This window comes from Aulonocara sp. 'chitande type north' Nkhata Bay, linkage group LG15 (genome assembly GCF_057382095.1).
Source record: "Aulonocara sp. 'chitande type north' Nkhata Bay isolate Kocher_YH1m ecotype deep benthic linkage group LG15, A_spYH_male_GT1.1, whole genome shotgun sequence".
NCBI lineage: Eukaryota > Metazoa > Chordata > Actinopteri > Cichliformes > Cichlidae > Aulonocara > Aulonocara sp. 'chitande type north' Nkhata Bay.
In genome coordinates this window covers 37,492,235-37,511,108 of record NC_141358.1, presented here as the reverse complement: position 1 = coordinate 37,511,108, position 18,874 = coordinate 37,492,235, and the positions used below count along the sequence as shown (strand labels likewise).

General features: G+C 42.9%; 1 protein-coding gene across 1 annotated transcript; it reads right to left on the bottom strand.

The window, feature by feature from the left end:
- Positions 1–2,011: 2,011 nt before the first annotated feature.
- Positions 2,012–7,363, bottom strand: srek1ip1 (SREK1-interacting protein 1). The gene is made up of 5 exons (XM_086263260.1): positions 7,221–7,363; positions 4,373–4,420; positions 3,494–3,646; positions 3,160–3,235; positions 2,012–2,850 (listed from the first exon to the last, which is right to left on the bottom strand). The coding sequence occupies exons 1-5, from the start codon at positions 7,231–7,233 to the stop codon at positions 2,613–2,615; spliced, it is 528 nt and encodes a 175-aa protein (XP_086119386.1). The 5' UTR covers positions 7,234–7,363; the 3' UTR covers positions 2,012–2,612.
- Positions 7,364–18,874: the final 11,511 nt, after the last annotated feature.

Genomic DNA, 18,874 nt, shown 5'->3' with positions numbered 1-18,874 from the left:
CAGCACGGTGGCACGGTGGTTAGCACTGTTGCCGCACAGCAAGAAGGTCCTGAGTTCAATTCCACCATCAGGAGTGGAATTGAACACTTTCTGTGTGGAGTTTGCATGTTCTCCCTGTGTTTGTGTGGGTTCCCTCCGGGTACTCCGGCTTCCTCCCACCGTCCAAAGACATGCAGCTTGTGGGGATAGGTTAATTGGATAATCCAAATTGTCACTAGGTGTGAATGTTTGAATGAATGTGAGTGCGAATGGTTGTCTGTCCCTGTGTGTTAGCCTTGCGACAGACTGGCGACCTGTCCAGGGTGTACCCTGCCTCTCGCCCTATGACAGCTGGGATAGGCTCCAGCGCCCCCCGCGACCCTGAAAAGGATAAGCGGAAGCGAATGGATATGGATGGATGGAAAAATGGCTCTCGAGATCTCAAAGAAAAGAGAAATAAAGTCGGGATATGTCTGATCATAACATCAGGCTCTGATCATGCACGTAGCTGACAGGATGTTGCAGATGTTTAAAAGCCCCCCCACCCCCCGTTTTCCCCCACGGCAAGATGAAATTAATGGCCTATTTATAAACACCTGTCACACAGCCCAGATAAACCAAGGTTCTGTGGGTGTTTGTACTCCCTCATATCTTATTGACACCCTGGAAGAAGAACAATGGCATGAAGGCCGATGGTGCTAGAGCCATAACAGGGTCTGCAGAGAGCCCCAGCCATCATGCTGACGGTTTGTCCTCCTGAGGGCACATAATAGTTATTCTCGTGAGAGGGAAGACTGCGATATAACTAGGGACACCCTTTCTTTATCAAATGCCCTCTAAACAAGGTGTGTAAAAAATAAGAATCGGCTCGACAAAGACTAAGTCCACTGGACGGAATTTAGAGCAAGTGAAGGAGACCATGATTTTTACAGCTTTTTTTTACTGATAAAGACCCCCATGGCCCTTCATACTACACCAAAGCAATTAAGTAACTGATAACTGGCACTAAAGTTCCTTTTTTTCACTACAGGTTATAAAATTTTCCGTTTTGGCACTACGGTTGAAAAAAAGGGGGGTTTCTCTGAATCAATAAAAACTTTCAGTTTTATAATTACAGGACTGTCTGGGAAATGACTTACAAGAACACTTGCTGTAATTTTATACACTAATTCTTACAGTTTAAGTCCAAAGAGTCATGCTGACTGAATTCCTTCTTCACAGCGGGCAGCATTTCTTTAGAAAAACTGTGACAAAATTGCTATTTTTCTTATATTATATGTGTGATATATAAAACATGAAGTTCTCAGGGATTAAATGTTTACTTAAACTTGAGATCAAAGGTGGCTGCATGTGGCCCACGACGTAAACTGAGTTTGACACCCGTGTTCTAAACATTTACCGCATCAGAGTGAGACTGACACGGGTGCCTGTTGCACTGAGCCCTGCCAAGGAGTGTTGTTACTCAGCTACTTCAGGATTATTTGGCAAATCAAGCAAGAGTCAGCAAGTCTTTTTGGCTGGATCCACTTGACACCATCAGAAGACACGATGCCAGTAACTTGAGGTGATTCAGTTCACTTTCTGAAACTTCAAAACACAACTATGAAGCGTGATCTGTTTAACCCTCTATGCTCGTTTGTCAGATTGAAGAAGTCATTTGCCACCTTCGTTTCATATAATTTCCTTTTATCCATTTGCATTTTTTGTTTTATTACTCACAATTATTCCTGAAAAATTCTCACATTTTGATATTAAGCAGCCTGCCAAACCAAGAACAAAATATCAGCATCAAAGTTTACATCTTAAAGATTACTGATCACCGTCCCTGCTTTGGCAATTCAGCTGGGTTATTTCACATTTTAGGCATGTTGCTGCCCTCTACCTGCCACAAGACTGTACTGTACCCTCTATGTTTTTGATTAAAAAAATAAAATCAAGCTGCAACAGGCTTGTATCTCTTGTGAGCATCATCATCATAATGTTATATCGAAAGAAGACATTTTTCAAAAACAGGAAACAGTTCCACATAAACTGATACGAATATAAAATTTTATTACAACAGAAGTAGTAAATGGTGAATATGAAATGAAGCTCTATCAATAGGAAGGGTAAAGTATGCAAAATTGATATTTGTGATGGTTTGGAATGAACTCTTCTAAAATACAGATGGTTTTCAGTAAGATGTGGATGACAAATCTGACAACCACATTACAGTAAGACAGTAAAATTATTGTAAAGTAACTATTTGAAGTTTCTTGATTGGACTTAAAAGCTTCCATTACTGTAACGATTTCTGACTACAGCTATACATTTAAACAACACAAATGACACTTGTGACATTGCATAAAGCCTGAAAAAAAACAAAGAGAAACTACAGCAGGGGATGATCCTTGGTTTTGTGCATGTTTTCCTGAACACGTCAAAAAAACGTGGGTGAGGTTTGTTAAATTTGCATAAGGTGTCATTGGGTGGCACCACGGAACACAAATTCACATTTTAATTCTTCGTCTCGCTAATGAAACACCTATATACAACAAGATGAGGTGCCTTATTTATGACTGCCACTAAATACTACGTTTTGTGGGCTGCAGAATAAATATGTTGGACATCCAAAAGCTGCAAAGTTACTTGGTTCAGTCACTTTCTGAGGAGTCACTTGAGCTGGAAGAGGAAGAAGACTCGTGTTTCCTTTTCTTCTCTCTTTTTTTGTGATGCTTCCCGTGCTCTTTTTTGTTCTTTTTGCTTTTCTTCTTTTGGCTTTTTATTTTCTTTTTCTTCTTTCTACGCTCCACATCAGAGGAAGAGCGCGACCTGCTGCGCTTCTTTTTCTTTTTTGAAAGCTCCTCCTCGTCGCTCGATGATGAATCAGATCTAAGTAAATACAAAAAGTATTAAAAGACAAAAACAAATCAAATAACTCAGTTTATCTATGAAGGTAAACACACTTTCATTTCAGAAAAGCGGCCAAATAAACTGCAAAGGTAATAAATATATACTGAGTCTGACTTATGCAAGTAGTGCAAGTAAATACTCAGGCACAATAAATACAAGGATGACAGCAGTGGAGTACAAGTGTGTTACAACACTCTCATAGCTCTATCTTAATACATCAACTCATATAATATGAACATTAAACATGTGCAAACAAGTAGACTGGGACATCAAAAATATTTAGGTTACCTCTTTCTTGACTTTCTGTCTTTGCTCTTCTTCCGTTTTCGTCTTCTTTTTCTATCATCATCGCTGTCATGGGAACCTACCATGCAAAACCAGCACCTTTAATCTCATAACTAAGAGGCCTCATCAAAAATAAATAAATATAAATAAAGAACTAATAAAATAACTGCTGTCCAATTGCAAAAATCCACACTTTTGATTTTAATCAGGCTCCAGCTTGTATTGATTGGATGCTGAATTATGTAAAACTGCTGTATTTATTGCAAATTGCCTTGCAGTAAATAATTGCATATTTTAAAAGCTTACAGAAAACAAGGGCAGGTGCATCAATTCTGACCTTTTCGATGCTGGCCGCTTCGCTTCTCGCCGCGTTGAACCTGAGGTTCATCATCTTCACTCTCCTCGCTGCTAGTGCTGCTCACATCCAGAACAATGTCCTTATGAGGGTCCACTTTAACAAAATTTCGGCACTCAAATGTTAAATGGCCCGCTGAAAGATGAAAGTCAGAGAGAGCGGTAAAGAGCGGTGAGGACACTTTTTAATTAACATCTCTGAACCTCAACCTTGAAACTCATAAGAGGACATGCAAATAAGTAAAAAAAAAAAAAAAAAAAAATCCATCCATCCGCTTCTCCTTTTCAGGGTCGCAGGGGGCGCTGGAGCCTATCCCAGCTGTCATAGGGCGAGAGGCAGGGTACACCCTGGACAGGTCGCCAGTCTGTCGCAGGGCTAACACACAGGGACAGACAACCATTCACACTCACATTCACACCTAGTGGCAATTTAGATTATCCAATTAACCTATCCCCACAAGCTGCATGTCTTTGGACGGTGGGAGGAAGCCGGAGTACCCGGAGAGAACCCACGCAAACACGGGGAGAACATGCAAACTCCACACAGAAAGACCCCGGCCTGATGGTGGAATTGAACTCAGGACCTTCTTGCTGTGCGGCAGCAGTGCTAACCACCGTGCCACCGTGCTGCACCCGTGTTCTTGTTGTAAATAAATAAATAACCTAATTACAATTTATTTCCAAAATAAATCTGGCTCAAAGGCTGGGTAAGAGGCACCATAAAACAGACTCCGTCCTAACTCATAAATAATGAAAATAAAGTCTATTTTCACTGAGTAAATATTGGGGGTACAAGTATAACAGTATGACATCCACACATCTCTGAAGCTTGTAATGAAACGTGTTGGTTAGTTTTACTTACGATAGCCACATTTCTTGCACCCAGCTCTGATGTTGTCCTTATTAGGTCCTGTAAGATCGTTAAGAGCTTTTTAATGATTTTCATGCAAGTATGCATTCATATTCACATTATTATGTAAACTTCTAATTAAATACATATGCCTTTATAAAATGAACATACTGGTTGAGCTCTATATAAAGTGGTGAAAGGGTGATAAAGAATGACCCGCTACTATGCTTTTTAAGCACCCAAAACATACAGTAGGTATCCGCTCACAGCTACTTTATTAAGTGCACTTTGCTAGTGCAGGGCTGGACTGCGTTGTGCCTTCAGACCTGTCTTAATTCTGTATGGCAGAGCTTCAACAAGGTGCTGCAAACATTCCTCAGTGGTTTTGGTCCAGATCGACATGATAGCATCATACAGTTATTGCAGACTTGTCGGCTGAACATTTGTGCCGTGAATCTCCCTATGGTGCCCTACTAGATTGAGATCAGCTGACTATGGAGACCATCTGAAAACAGTCAACTCATTTTCATCTTCAAGAGACTAGGTTGAGATGATTTGAGTGTTGTAGTGCATTCTCCTGCTAGAAGCAGCTATCAGGAGGCAGGTACACTGTGGTCATCAAGGGGTGGATATGGTTAGAAATGATATTCAGGTAGGCTGTTGCATTACAAAGGGGCCCAAATTGTACCAAAGAAATATCGCCCACACCATGACACTACCATAAGCAGTCTGCACTGTTGATACAGGGCAGTGTGGATCCATGTTTTCAAGTTGATTATGCCAAATTTTATTCCTACCGTCTGACAGCTTAAGTGACATCAGACCAGGCAACATTTTTTTCAAATCAGCTATTGTCCAGTTTTGTGCTCTGGGCTCATCTGCGTCAAGGTTCAACGTGTACGTTCACATGTGCGTTCAGAGATGCTCTCCTGCATACCTTGATGCAGGAGAGCATCTGATGGGAAAGCAACAGCTTTCCCATCAGCAACAGCTTTCCCATCAGCTGTTGCTTTCCCATCAGCTCCAGACCATCTGGCCATTCTCCTCTAACCTCTGGCATTAATAAAGCATTTTTGCTCACAGAACTGTCACTTAGGGCTGCCACAAACGATTATTTTGATAGTCGACTAGTCACCGATTATTTTTGCGATTAGTCGACTAATCAGATCATCATCCATTAGACGTAAAACTACAGCTTATTGCACCAGCAGCATCTGCTCTTATATAACTATCATTAGCTTACAGCTTTAAGTGTTTAAGGTATGTGCTCACTAAAAGTAAAGACAAGATGATAGTTTGTTAAATTTTTATGAAATTTGCAGATTGTTTCGGTGAAGTTTAATAAACTCCTTGCTATCTAAACTATAACAGGACACTGGAGTATATTCTGGAGCATCTCACACTTCTGATAATCAGCTGTCTGCTTGACGTTTATTCAGCTGTGCAAAAACTATAACTTTAATCTCAGACAAACTGATTTACTCAGGAACAAATAAAATACTAAAAAAAAAAGCCAAACAATAACATTTTAAGTTATCTAAGTGACTCATATATATTTAACCTGAGTAGCGAAAGACAGCGGTGGGTTTGAAAACGATTTGTGGGGAGTCCGGTGTTCTCACGGCGCTAGTGAGCCTAGCCCCCGGCTCGCTAACGAGCTAGTGGGTAACAGATGTCTCCGAAAACGTCGGAGCGCTTTTGAAAATATGTGGTGTCCTGATAAACTGAGCAGATATTTGAGGTTTACACAGCTACATTCTCGCCTGAAAATATGTTAAACGTTTATTTTGTGACCCAGAAAGAATAATAAGAGTAACATTAAAACTAACTAGCTGCCGCCATTGTTGGAAACTGCGCTGGGCCGCGCTATGAATTCTGGGACACAGCTGCTTCTTCTTCTTCTTCTTCGGGGTTTAACGGTAGCTGACATCCTTGTACATGCAATGCTGCCATCTTCTGTTTCAGTCCGTTATTACACTCTTAAATCCTGCCACTTATTCCTGCGTCTTTTGTGATCTTACAAAGTTTCAAACGACGCGTCGACTATTAAATCAGTCGTCGACGATTTTGATAGTCGACGTAATCGTGACTAGTCGACAAATCGTGGCAGCCCTACTGTCACTCACTGGATATGAGCTCTTTTTCAGTCCATTCAAAACCCCATAGATTGTTTAGTGTGAGTTTACTGAGTTTCAATACTTTGACCAGCTCATCTGACACTAACAACCACAGCAGACTCAAATTCACATTTCCCCTCATTCTGATCTTCGGTTTGAATTTCAGCAGCTCACCTTAACCATGTCGACCTGACTAAATGCACCAGGTTATTGCTACGTGATTAGCTGATTGATTATTTACTTTAAAAGGCAACAAGGGTAACAGATGTATCTAATAAAGTTACTAATTGAGTGCATATGTTGTGTAATATATTATTATTATTATTATTATTATTATTATTATTATTTTACTCTCTCTACTCAACCAAAAAGGAGATAAGCCTAATGCTAGTTACAAGAGCTAATCATAACAAAAAGTACTAAAATCGAATCCATGAGTGTTTACATGGAGTATCTCGACATTTACAAGTACTGTGCTTTACGCTATTCTGTACATCAACCGCAATGTAGCCCCGTGTGCTAAACGTAGCCAAGTTCCTCGCTGGGTTAGTCATTGCACAGACTTCACTTCAAAGGGTTTGTGTTCTTAAAATACGTTAAGCTAACGTAAACGTAAGCCCCACTTTGTGTTACCAATGCGTTAGTTACCCTGTCAGCTCTTATCATTCCAGCGAAAACTACATGAATAATACAATAGAAACTGCGAAGATAAGTAAGTTACACATTTGAAATATAATTCCCACCTGGTACAGCCATCACTGTGTCTACAATAAAGCCCGCAAACAGCAAAACTTAGTATTGTTATAGCGCGAATCAGCCAACAGCGTCCTCACACCAAATACCGTCGACAGGAAACACTTGTTCTATAAACTACCGCGTTCCCCCTGCTTATGTTCGTGTATTTTTTTCTTACTGACGGCAAGGAAACCAAACTAGTGGCGCATTATCGCCGCCCGACGGAAAGGAGTTGGAGCAGCAGACTGTGTGACATATTTTCACAAGGATTTCTTGTGGAAAAAAAACAAGAAAAAATGTTTACACTTACATAAGCTATGAATAATCTGCCATTGTCAGACCCTGGTGACGCTATAACAAAAAAACCCTGAAATATTTGTGCCATGCATGACTGCTTTGCCAGTAAAGTCAGCTGTGGTTTTTGTAAGGGGTTAATTGCAGGCAGCTAGAGTCGGACTGGCAGATGGAAAATGTTGACAGATGCATGGCCCCCAGACATGCTCTCATCATCATGTCTGTGGCTGTGACACAAATGCACGGACGCACATACACGAAAACAATCTCAGTCCTGATCTTTGATGATGCCACATGCTTTAGCGTGGGCTAGTTTTAATTATGTGATTTACCTTGTTTACTATTGAAATGATGTTCCTTTCAACTACACATATGATGCCTCACGGCTCTGAAGTTCAGCCCAGTCAAAGAACTTTTGCACCTAATTTTTATTATTATTAGTTTTTTTTAATTTGGAAAATATAGACAAAAGCAAGATATTTAAAGAAAATAATATAACTAAAATAAAATTATAAATGCTAAAAAATACTATGAAATGAGCCCCCAAACTGAAACTGTTGTTACTTACAGTAACTTTGTCTGTCTGTTTTAAGTTTTACTACAAAAATTGGCTCATTTGAATTGAGCTTCATAGATATTTCCTGTAGCTTGTTGTGTGAAGAACTCAATTTCTTCACACTTGTTCTGCTAGTTGTTATTTACAGTAAAAACTAGCAGAAATTATGATCCATGAACTGCATGACCCAAGTCCAATTAGCTTAATCATAAACTAAAGGAAATAAAACAGATTCTAGAGACTTCTAAAAACAACTTCTTATTATGTAATTTTCAACCTCAAATTAGTTAGTATTTAGCATTTCTGACCACCTGGATTTAGCTTCTATAGGCACAGGTTTCCAAGAATAACTCAAATGAAAACCGCAGTCGAAAGAGAGCCAATAACACAATAACACAAAAAGCAGTTAAGGATTTCCAAAATGAGTACAGGAAAGCTGGAAATGAATTTGCCCCATTTAACTTCACACTATTTTCAACTGGGCTGTGGCTAAAAATTCCCCGGTCCTTGTTGATTACACATCAGATTGAATTAACAAATACATACATAGAATACATAGAAATAGCTTCTGTGGTGTGTGTGTGTGTGTGTGTGGGGGGGGGGGGTTACTTTGAAGTATGCCATTAACAAATAAGCACTAAATGCATACAATAGGCAATATTGAGAGCTGAATATGTACATTAACCCGTTGGAAAGACTTTTAAATCCAGGAACCAAATTTAACAAGTACTGAAGATGAGAAGGGCAAGGAAATTCTACACTGAAAAACACAATATACTGTAGGTGTGTAGTACTCCAGTTCTCCTACTAAAACTTGAAAATGTTTTGCAATAATAAAACGGGAATTCTTTTTGGGGAAACAAGATTACACTTGTGGTCAAAAGTTTACACATAATCACCATGGGGATGAATGTGTTTTCTCTATTACACATAGGATCGAAAGTATACCGGGAGGGGCTATGCGCTTACCTGCTGTTCTCTGGCAGGTAGCTCCATGCCCTCCTGGGTTTTAAATGCACCTTGGAACACACATGCATCAACACTACATATGAGTGGGCGGAGGGAGGTTTGGAGTCTTCACACACCCCGTTCTCTGTTGCCTGTTGGGGCGGGGGGGCTGGGAGGAGGAGTTGGCTGTCCGATTGGGGTCTGGAATGTGGGGCCTCCCTGCTGCTGTGGAGTCGGGAGCGGTCTGCTTCTCTCCACCCCAGGGAAGAGGGTAACACTACCTGGGTCTGTCATGGTCTGCGGTGGGTGACTGGAATTTCCATAAGGCTCCTGAACCTACCTGGGATCCGCCCCTGGGCAGGGCCACCTCCTCCAGCTCCTGCACACCTGGAGCCTATTGCAGGCAATCAAGCCAGAGGGATTTAAGCCACACGATGATGTTCATTCACTACCAGTTTGTCATCAACCCATTTGCTGGATTCACTTTGGCTCACGCGCCTCCTCCAGACTCAGGATACCAAGCAATCATTTTGAAAATCACTCTGTGCCTCACCTGCCTGCCCTCCTGCCATCACACTCCATCTGAAGACCCTGCATCTCAGGTCAGCCTTGCCACGCCACTCAGCTCCCTGAATTCTCATCACCCCCCCTCTCAACACTCTGCGTCCCCTACTGCAAGTAAGGACTGCTATACTTACAACTTACCACTTCAGAGCTACCTCCACTACCTCCATAACTCCACTGTCCTCTCTCTTCAGTGTGACTGTTCCTTGCTCAGCTCCACTCTGCATCTAGCCCTCGCCCTAGCCACGTTTCCCAGGCCACGCCATGTCAAACTCCACATCTGGTTGTTTTTTGCCCTTGCTGCGTTTCTAGCGCTTAAACCTAATAAATTATTGTTACACCATCTGCTGTCTCTGCTCTGGGTTTCTGTGCCTGAGTCCTGTTCAGTACAGAACACTCGGTCCCGTGACAGTATGAACTTGCCAGAATATGGACTCAGCAGACCCAGTACGTGCAACAGTCTCCAAGCAGGGAGCCAGTTTAGGGGCTCATGAGCAAGCGTTGCAGGCCCTCGACACCCGGTGCCAAGCCATAGACTCAGGCTAAGATCTTAGCTTCCCTGCAGGAAATTCAGTCAGCTCTTTCCACTACTCCATACCCGTCCTCGGCGTCTCCTGCACCCGTGGCAGAACCTCCCCAGTCTTCCCCAGCTCAGGCCACTCCTTCAGGCTCAGTTTTCCGCGATGCTGCATTCCCAGAACCCGAGCCTTACTCCGTCGCTGAGCAGTGTCGCTGTACTGCCTTTCTACTAGAATGTTCTCTCGTATTCACACATTCTCCCCGTTCTTTTGCTAGTGATTCAGCATATCTGGTGGCTAAGCTTCAGCCTATGCAAATCGGCCGCTCTCGTCTCACACCAGAGGAGAGAGAGCGACGGCTTCGGTCGGGTGCATGTTTTTACTGTGGCTCAGTGGAGCATAGGTTAGCACAGTGCCCGGTTTGGCCAAAAGGCTCTGCCCGCTGGTAATTTCAGGGATACAGGTGGGCGGATCCTCTTACAGTTCCAAACCCCAGTTAATTCTACCAGTCACCCTTTGTCTAGATCAGGTTTCTCACCCTCTCCACGCTCTCGTTGATTCTGGAGCAGAGCAAAATTTAATTGATTTAGCTATCGCTAGACGCCTTCAGTTGCCACTCCAAAAAATTGATCCTCCCATCTCTTCTACTGCATTGAACAATCAAATATTCTCTCAGATAACCCATCAGGCCGGCCCCGTAACCCTTGTCACCTCTGGAAACCACCGTGAAGCCATTACTTTGTTCACCTTCTCCTCTCCTGATTCACCACTCATCTTAGGCTACCCCTGGCTAAAGAAACACAACCCTCACATAGACTGGTCTGGGAGTAAATTGCTAATTGGAGCCTTTTTTATCTAGTCCACTGCCTCACGTCCGCCCTACCGCCAGGTTCCCCTGACACTAACACCTCAGACACAGATCCCGTCGACCTCACCCTCATCCCACCTGAGTATCATGACCTCCAAGAAGTTTTCAGTAAACGCAAAGCATCATCATTGCCACCTCACGGACCTTATGACTGCGCTATCGACCTTCTACCTGGTGCTCCGCTTCCCTCTAGCCGGCTAGTCAACATCTCCAAACTGGATCTCTGCAATGGAAAACGGCTTTCAATACGCCCCTAGGTCATTTTGAGTATTTGGTCATGCCGTTTGGGTTAACCAATGCCCCCGCTGTCTTTCAGAACCTGGTCAACGATGTGCTCCGTGATTTCCTGAACCGGTTTGTCTTTGTTTATCTAGATGACATACTCATTTTTTTCAAAACCCCCCAGGAACACCATGTCCACATCCGAGCAGTCTTCCAACGTCTCCTGGAAAACCGACTTTATGTCAAAGCCGAGAAATGTGAGTTTCGTGCACAATCCGTCACCTTTCTTGGCTATATACTCGCAGGGGGGCAGGTGAAGACTGATCCAGCCAATTCTGGAGTGGCCCACGCCCACGTCACGCAAGCACCTACAACATTTCCTTGGCTTTGCCAATTTCTACCGGAGGTTTATTCACAACTACAGCCAGGTAGCCACTCATCTCACTACACTCACATCCACCAAAAGACAGTTCATCTGGACACCTGAATCTGAGGCAGCATTCAGTAGACTCAAACGACTATTTACCTCAGCTCCAGTGTTGTGTCACCCAGACCACTCCAAGCCATTCGTTCTGGAGGCTGACTCGTCCGATGTTGGTGTCGGAGCTGTCCTCTCACAGCATTCAGGACCCAAGGCCAAGTTACACCCATGCGCTCTTTTTTTTTTTTTTTCCCGCGTCGACTCTCATCAGCTGAACGCAACTATGATGTAGGAGACAGAGTTGCTGGCTATTAAGTTAGCCCTGGAAGAGTGGCGTCACCTATTGGAAGGAGCTGAACACCCATTCACCATCTTCACAGATCATAAAAACCTTACTTATCTCAAAACTGCCAAGTGTCTAAACGCCCGGCAGGCCTGTTGGTCTCTGTTCTTTGATCGCTTCAAGTTTGCCATCTCCTTCCGTCCAGGTTCCAAGAACACCAAGGCCGATGCCATGTCTCGTCTTTACGACCCAGACGCTGAACCCACTGAACCAGCTCCTACCTCCTGCCGCGTGGCATCTTCATCCTGGGTCATAGAGGAATCCATCCAGCGAGCATTACAGGACGAGCCAGACCCTGGCACATGTCCTCCAGGTCGCTGCTTCATTCCCACAGCAGCCCGTTTGGCTGTAATTAAGTGGGCACATACCTCCGGGTTTTCCTGCCATCCTGGAATCGGCCGCACCATCGCACTACTACGTCGTCACTTCTGGTGGGCAACTCTGGAGCGTGATGTGCGGGAATACGTCTCTGCCTGTGACGTGTGGGCCAGGAACAAGAAATCAGCGACCCTCCAGTCTTCTACAACCTCTAGCTGTACCTTCCCATCCTTGGTCCCGCATTTCCCTGGACTTTGTCACTGGACTGCCTAGGTCAGCAGGTAAAACAGGGATGATCTGATATCCTCGTGTTGGTGTTGTTCCCAGACCATCATGAAAATGTTGTTCCAGGTTCAACATTGCAAGTGACCAATCACATTGTTGCGACGTTATTCTTTTGCGCGCCAAGCCATTCGTGCATTTATGAAATTCCAATGTTGCAAGGACAATATCAATTCTGCTTACTGTTTATTAAAGGGTTACGGTTAGGGTCAGGGTCCGTTGATCGGCGGACAGAGGCGGTTTCACGCAGCTTTAGTACAGTTTTTTGTTTTACGCCGGTTTTTCCCGAAGTCGCAAAAGTATGACGTCACAACATTCTGATTGGTCACTTGCAATGTTGATCCTGGAACAACATTTAGTATGATGATCTGGGAACAACACCAACACGAGGATATCAGATCAACCGTAAAACAGTAATACTCTCTGTGATTGACAGGTTTTCTAAAGCAGCTCACTTCATTGCCCTGGAAAAACTACCCACTGCCACGGAAACTGCAAGACTGATGATTGACCACGTCTTCAAACTCCACGGAATTCCTGCTGAAGTCACTTCTGACAGGGGACCTCAATTTACATCCCAGGTTTGGAAAACTTTCTGCTCAGCCCTAGGTGCACAAGCCAACCTCAGTTCTGGTTACCACCCTCAAACCAATGGACAGACTGAGAGACTCAACCAAGAACTAAAATCCATGCTCCGCTGCGTGGTTTCCCATAACCCGGCTACCTGGTCAGCACATCTCCCATGGGTAGAGTATGCGCACAATTCACATATTTCTGCATCCAATGGTCTCTCTCCATTTGAAGTGTCCCTAGGCTATCAGCCTCCCTTATTCCCTGAGGAAGAGGCTGATTTGGCTGTGCCTTCCGTCCAGCACCATCTCCAGTGCTGCTGCCACGTCTGGACTCGGACTCAGGAGGCACTGAAGAAGGCTACTGCCTGCCACCGCCACTATGCGGATCGTCTATGATCACCAGCTCCTCAGTACACTCCAGGGCAGAAGGTGTGGCTATCGGCTAAAGATGTTCCCCTTAAGGTTTCCTCCCACAAGCTGGCTCCTCGGTTTATTGGGCCGTATGTCATCCACACGGTCATTTCGCCCTCTGCTGTGAAACTCAAGCTTCCTCCCAGTCTACGGATTCACCCAGTTTTTCATGTTTCCCAAGTCAGACCGGTTCACTCCTGGTGGCTGCTTGTCGGAGCCAGGGGCTCGCTTGGGCCCCTTTGGGGGGTGGGGTGCCCTCGGCCTCTGGGCCTGGGGCTTGGTCCACTCTGGCACAGCTGGCTGCTGGCGGAGCTCACGGGCACGTCCCTGCAACCCCCCTCTGGCTTCTGCTCCGCGGCTGCGGAGTGACCCCTCATCTGGGGCTCTCCTCAGCTCTTTCCGGGAGAGTGGCACGGTTGCCGCTCCGTTGGTCTTCCTTGGTCTCTTGTGCTCTGAGGGTCTCTGGATGTCTGGAGCCTGGATCTCCTCCATACCTGCTTCATGCCCTGGTGGACGGGGCAATGGCTCCCCACACCCTCTAGCACATCGTTACATGAAGGAACCTTTTGAATACAAGCGCGCTCATGCTCACAGGTGTACACACGGGTGCTCACAGACATAAACTACACCTTTTTTGGCTGGTACCTCAAAGCACACTGTGCACTGTCGATCTTACGTGCTGCAAAATAATATTCAACATTTGGCATTTACTGTTATATTTACATAGATTATCACGTTGTTTATTATATTGCTCTTTTTTTTCCCTCCCTTTCTCAACAGATGATCCAGGTGATTGATATATGTATTTTTTTTTTTTGTCTGTTTTTGTTTGTTTTTTTGTTTTTTGCCCTTTATCACCGTTCCTCTTCCACACTGTTTTTCTTCCCCTACCTCTCAATCTCCTTTTTCTTTCCCCCAGCAAGGGGGCTTGCCGTATTGGTCCATTTGGTAAAGTAAATCCGTTGGGCATCTTTCTAGGCCTTTAGACGATAATTCTGATGGCAAAAGAACCAAACGGGACAGGCGGGGAAGGAAAAAAAGGATCAAAAGTATACATGCAGGGGTATATTTGATTTAATATCTCTTAGCAAGTTACATTTGACTAGACATTTTCGATAGCCATCAACAAGCTTGTTCTCAGTCATCCAGTTCATGATGGTAAATGGACTGGTTCTTATATAGTGCTTTTCTACTCTATCTGAGCACTCCAAGCGCTTTATACAACTAATTCATTCATCCACTCACACCCGTTCACACAAGCACTTTTCTAATCTGTTAAGTCTTAGGAGACTGAAAAAAGAAGGCAACTGGACTTCTTTAGGTTTGTGAAGACATTTCACCTCTCATCCAAGAATCTTCTTTGTTCTAAAACAAAAGATGTAGAGTCCCAGGTATTTAACCCTAGTGGGGTTTGTCACCTTTTGGAGGTGGTCCTGAGGGTCCTTGACCCTCTATTGATTATGTGAGTCATCATATGGGTACTTGTGTGAAAAAAAGGTGTGGGTCTTTACCACAACCAGGGATCGCTTCCCAGGTGCTTCAATTCATACCACGACTCAGATGACCTCAATAGGTCACATCATAATTTGGGTGAAAGTCTCAAAGTGATGGTGACAACCCACCCATTTTTTTTCACACATTGGCTCACATAGTGGGTCAGTGGCCCTCAAGACCATCTCTAAAGGGGCCAAACCCCACAAGGGGATAACTACCCAGGACTCTGCCTTTTGTTTTAGAAATGGAGAAGACTATTGAATCAGAAGTGAAGCATATTCTCAAACTAAAAGGCCCCAAAGACTATCCACACGCTACTTTCATAATTCTGACTGAATATTTGACCACTTTTCCTGGAAGAATTGGTGAGAGTGTAGGCAAGCCTGAAGTTTTTAATGAGAACCTGAAAGGATTGAACAATTTGCGTTTTTAGACTAAATAGGAAAATAGGAAATCTTATATATTATGCTGAGCTTGTTGTATTTTTAATATTTTTGGCTGCCTTGCTTGACCAACTCTTCCCTGTGAAAAAGATCTGATCTTAATAGGAGTTCCTGGCTAAATAAGGGTTCTTATAAAAGGAAGGGAAGCAAAATATGCATCACAACTCGCTCAAGACTAGGGATGGGTACCGGTGTCCGGTGCCATGATGGCACCGGTTCTGACATAAACGGTAGTAACCAGACCGAAAAGCAGCGCACATTTCGGTGCTTTATTTCGGTGCTTTTTTTTCCTGAGCTGTGATACACTTTAGATTCTAGCCAATCATTTTACGTTTCCGAGGATAGTAGGCGGGGCCAGGTACGTACGTTCTTTTAGAGCAGAGCTACAGATTAAAAATGGCCAAGGCGAAGCGGTCAAAAGTCTGGCTGTACTTCACAGCAAAATATGCAAACTCAGCAGCCTGCAACAAGTGCTTTAAGGTGATACTGTCAAAGGAGGTAACACCTGAAATCCGATGAAACACCTGGCGACGCATAGAGTTTTTTTTAAAAGCCCAGAAATGCGCCGTATGATAGCTTGCTGCGAGACCTCACAGCGAGCACATCTACTGTGCGTGGGTTGCCTGTTAACGGACCCGGAGTTAGCAATATCCCCCAAAAACCCCGAAGAGGAGAGTCCTGGCCCCTAGCCCTGTCAGTGTAGCAGAAATGATGATGGCAGCAGCAGCCGTTCTTCTCTGCGTGAGTAGCTTAATGTTGTTCATGTGTAATTTACGTACCACGTTATTACATTAATGCATGTGAGGTGAACTAGCAAACACCATCATAGCTACATGCGGCTGTCTTCTTGTTTGATGGCAGATACTCCCTTCACCCTGGCCAAAAAGGCTAAAATGACTAAAGAAAAAGAGGGAAACAGCTAAACATGAGAGGTTTTTGGACAAAGTTTGTGTTTTTTCCATTGATTAAGCACTGCTTCCAGCCAAGAGTGATACCATATATGCCCCAAAGCTGCAGAAAAGGCAAACTTTGTTATCTTTTTACAAAAAACCAGCTGAACATGAGAGGTTTTAGGACCAATTTTGTGTGCTCCATTCTTTAAGCACCGGTTTGAGCACCGGCACCGTTTCAAAAGTACCGATTTGGCACCGGTATCGGATAAAACCTAAACGATACCCATCCCTACTCAAGACTGATTCTTGAGAACGCAAACAATGACTGACCATGATAATTGTTTCAAATGAAGAAGAAATAGCTTGGAAAGTGGAAGGAGTGACGACATCATCTTGTGGTCAAACAGAAATAACACAAAGCTCTTTATTTCTCAGACCAGTCTTCATTTTGGTTGACTCACTTTTCTGCTCATGTTATTGGTATACATGCTAAAAAAAATAAAAAGGACAATCATGGCTCATGAGAGCTATGCCTCAAACATTTAAAAATGTTTAAAAATGTTAAAAATTATGTGAAAAATGGTCCTAACAGCAGTAGAATATTCACTCTAAGGATAGTCTTTATCTGAGCTTTTGCAGCAAACCTCTGTGATTCTTTTCAAGGTTTGCCGTTAAGAAGCATCAGTTATTTAACAAGGCTAACACACACTTCAAAGGAACAGGTTTTATCTCTTTTGGTTTATTGCCTCAAGTGAGAGATTTAAAACAAAGGCTATTTGAGATCAGATCTGTGGAGAAACTTTACAGTAAATAAGCCACTGGAAGATGCAAAGAATTTAATTAGTGGAAAAGACAAAATGACTCTCACAGTCTGCTTGAATGGAAATTGATGGTGAGAACAGATAACTAAACAAATAAAAGACCCAATACATACTGTAAGTATGAGGGTCAAAGGATTTTACTCTGTGATGAAGAGAAAATTGTCAAAGATGTATTCACTTCTAAAAAACTGATACTATAATTGCGTATCTGAGTTACTGGAAGAAATCATAAAGTCAAGGATGGGGGATTCCTCTGTTGGATATAAATTTATTGTATGATTCATTTTTATATAAGACAGTTATGATTATTCCACATGTCCTTCGTACCATTTCATTGAGGATGATAAAACTATTCCAGTTAAAATCAATGACTGATCTCATCCATTTATTATTATTATTATTATTCCATTTTACACGTTCTTTAGCATCTGTGTTCCAAATATAAGGGGTTGTTATGTTTCAGCTCATCATCGATTTTTGCTCAGTCTTCTGTCATAAACAAGCTCATCTCCATGCAGTAAAAGTAAAAAGCTGTAAAATAATTTTTTTTCCCTAAGGAAACAAATTATTATCACTTTATAACTTTTAAATAAAGATTAAATAAAAATGGGAATTAAAAAGAAAACATGCCATATAATTTGATAATTTGCGGGTATCTTCTTTAAGCATATCTAAGAGTGGCAGTGCATGCAATATGTTTCCAAAAATGATAACGACACAAAAAAAGAAATACCCAAACGCACACAAACCACTTTGAACTAAAATAATAATAAAGTGCAACAGGTTAATGTGCAGAAAATAGAAGGGTTACGTTGCCATCTCTTTATGAAATTCTCCAAATTAGATGAATAATGGGCCTTTATGCATGCACCATTATGAAGTCATTAAAAAACTTTTGGCAACGTGTCGTGAGTTTATGAGCGCAGTTGAAAACAAAACACTGAAACAATTTGTCCTCTGCTGGGACGCTCACACTCGGATTCATTTGCCAGCTTTTGCGTGCGTTCAGATTCATTATTCACGACTTTGTGGCACCAAAACAAGGCAAAGACTGAGCTTCAAACTGTGGCCTTACACAAAGTACTGTGGTGACTCTTTGAGCCCCCCTCCTCCTCCCAACCAGAATCTGGAAATTGGGCTGGGGGCAGCTGAATGTTTAAGTATGAGCAGTTTTTTTTTTTTCCTCCTAAGGCTGAGTGAGGGTTGTGAAGAGTGCTTTAGCAAGATGCTTATTCCCTTTCTATCTACAATACATAACAGCAGCTGTTTTCTGTATAATAACTGCAGACTTTAGCATGTTAGTGGTGCTAAAAGGATCGGACAGAATGATACGGGTTTTTTTTAATATTTTTTGAATTTTTGTGTAGCCTCTGCAATATTTTATTCTGAGTGAAAGTTTACACTTCTTGAATTGCTTCCATAGGTCAAATAAATGACAGAGGTTGAAACTCTGAGGAGTTGCTTTAAAGGGTTTTAAATGTATCAGTGCATGAAGTCCCCTGGGTGGTCGAGTGAGCCCCGAAAAGAAATGTCAGCGACAAATTTCTGTGTTGCTAATCCACGCGTGAGCTTTCAACCGAAATGGTCAATTTGTAAAACAGAAATAAAAGTCTCTTTACAAGCTGAACGAAAGAAGCAGTCTCCTCCGGTGCTGCTTACATTCCCTGTCTGGTGAGCACCTGGAGAATATTGAG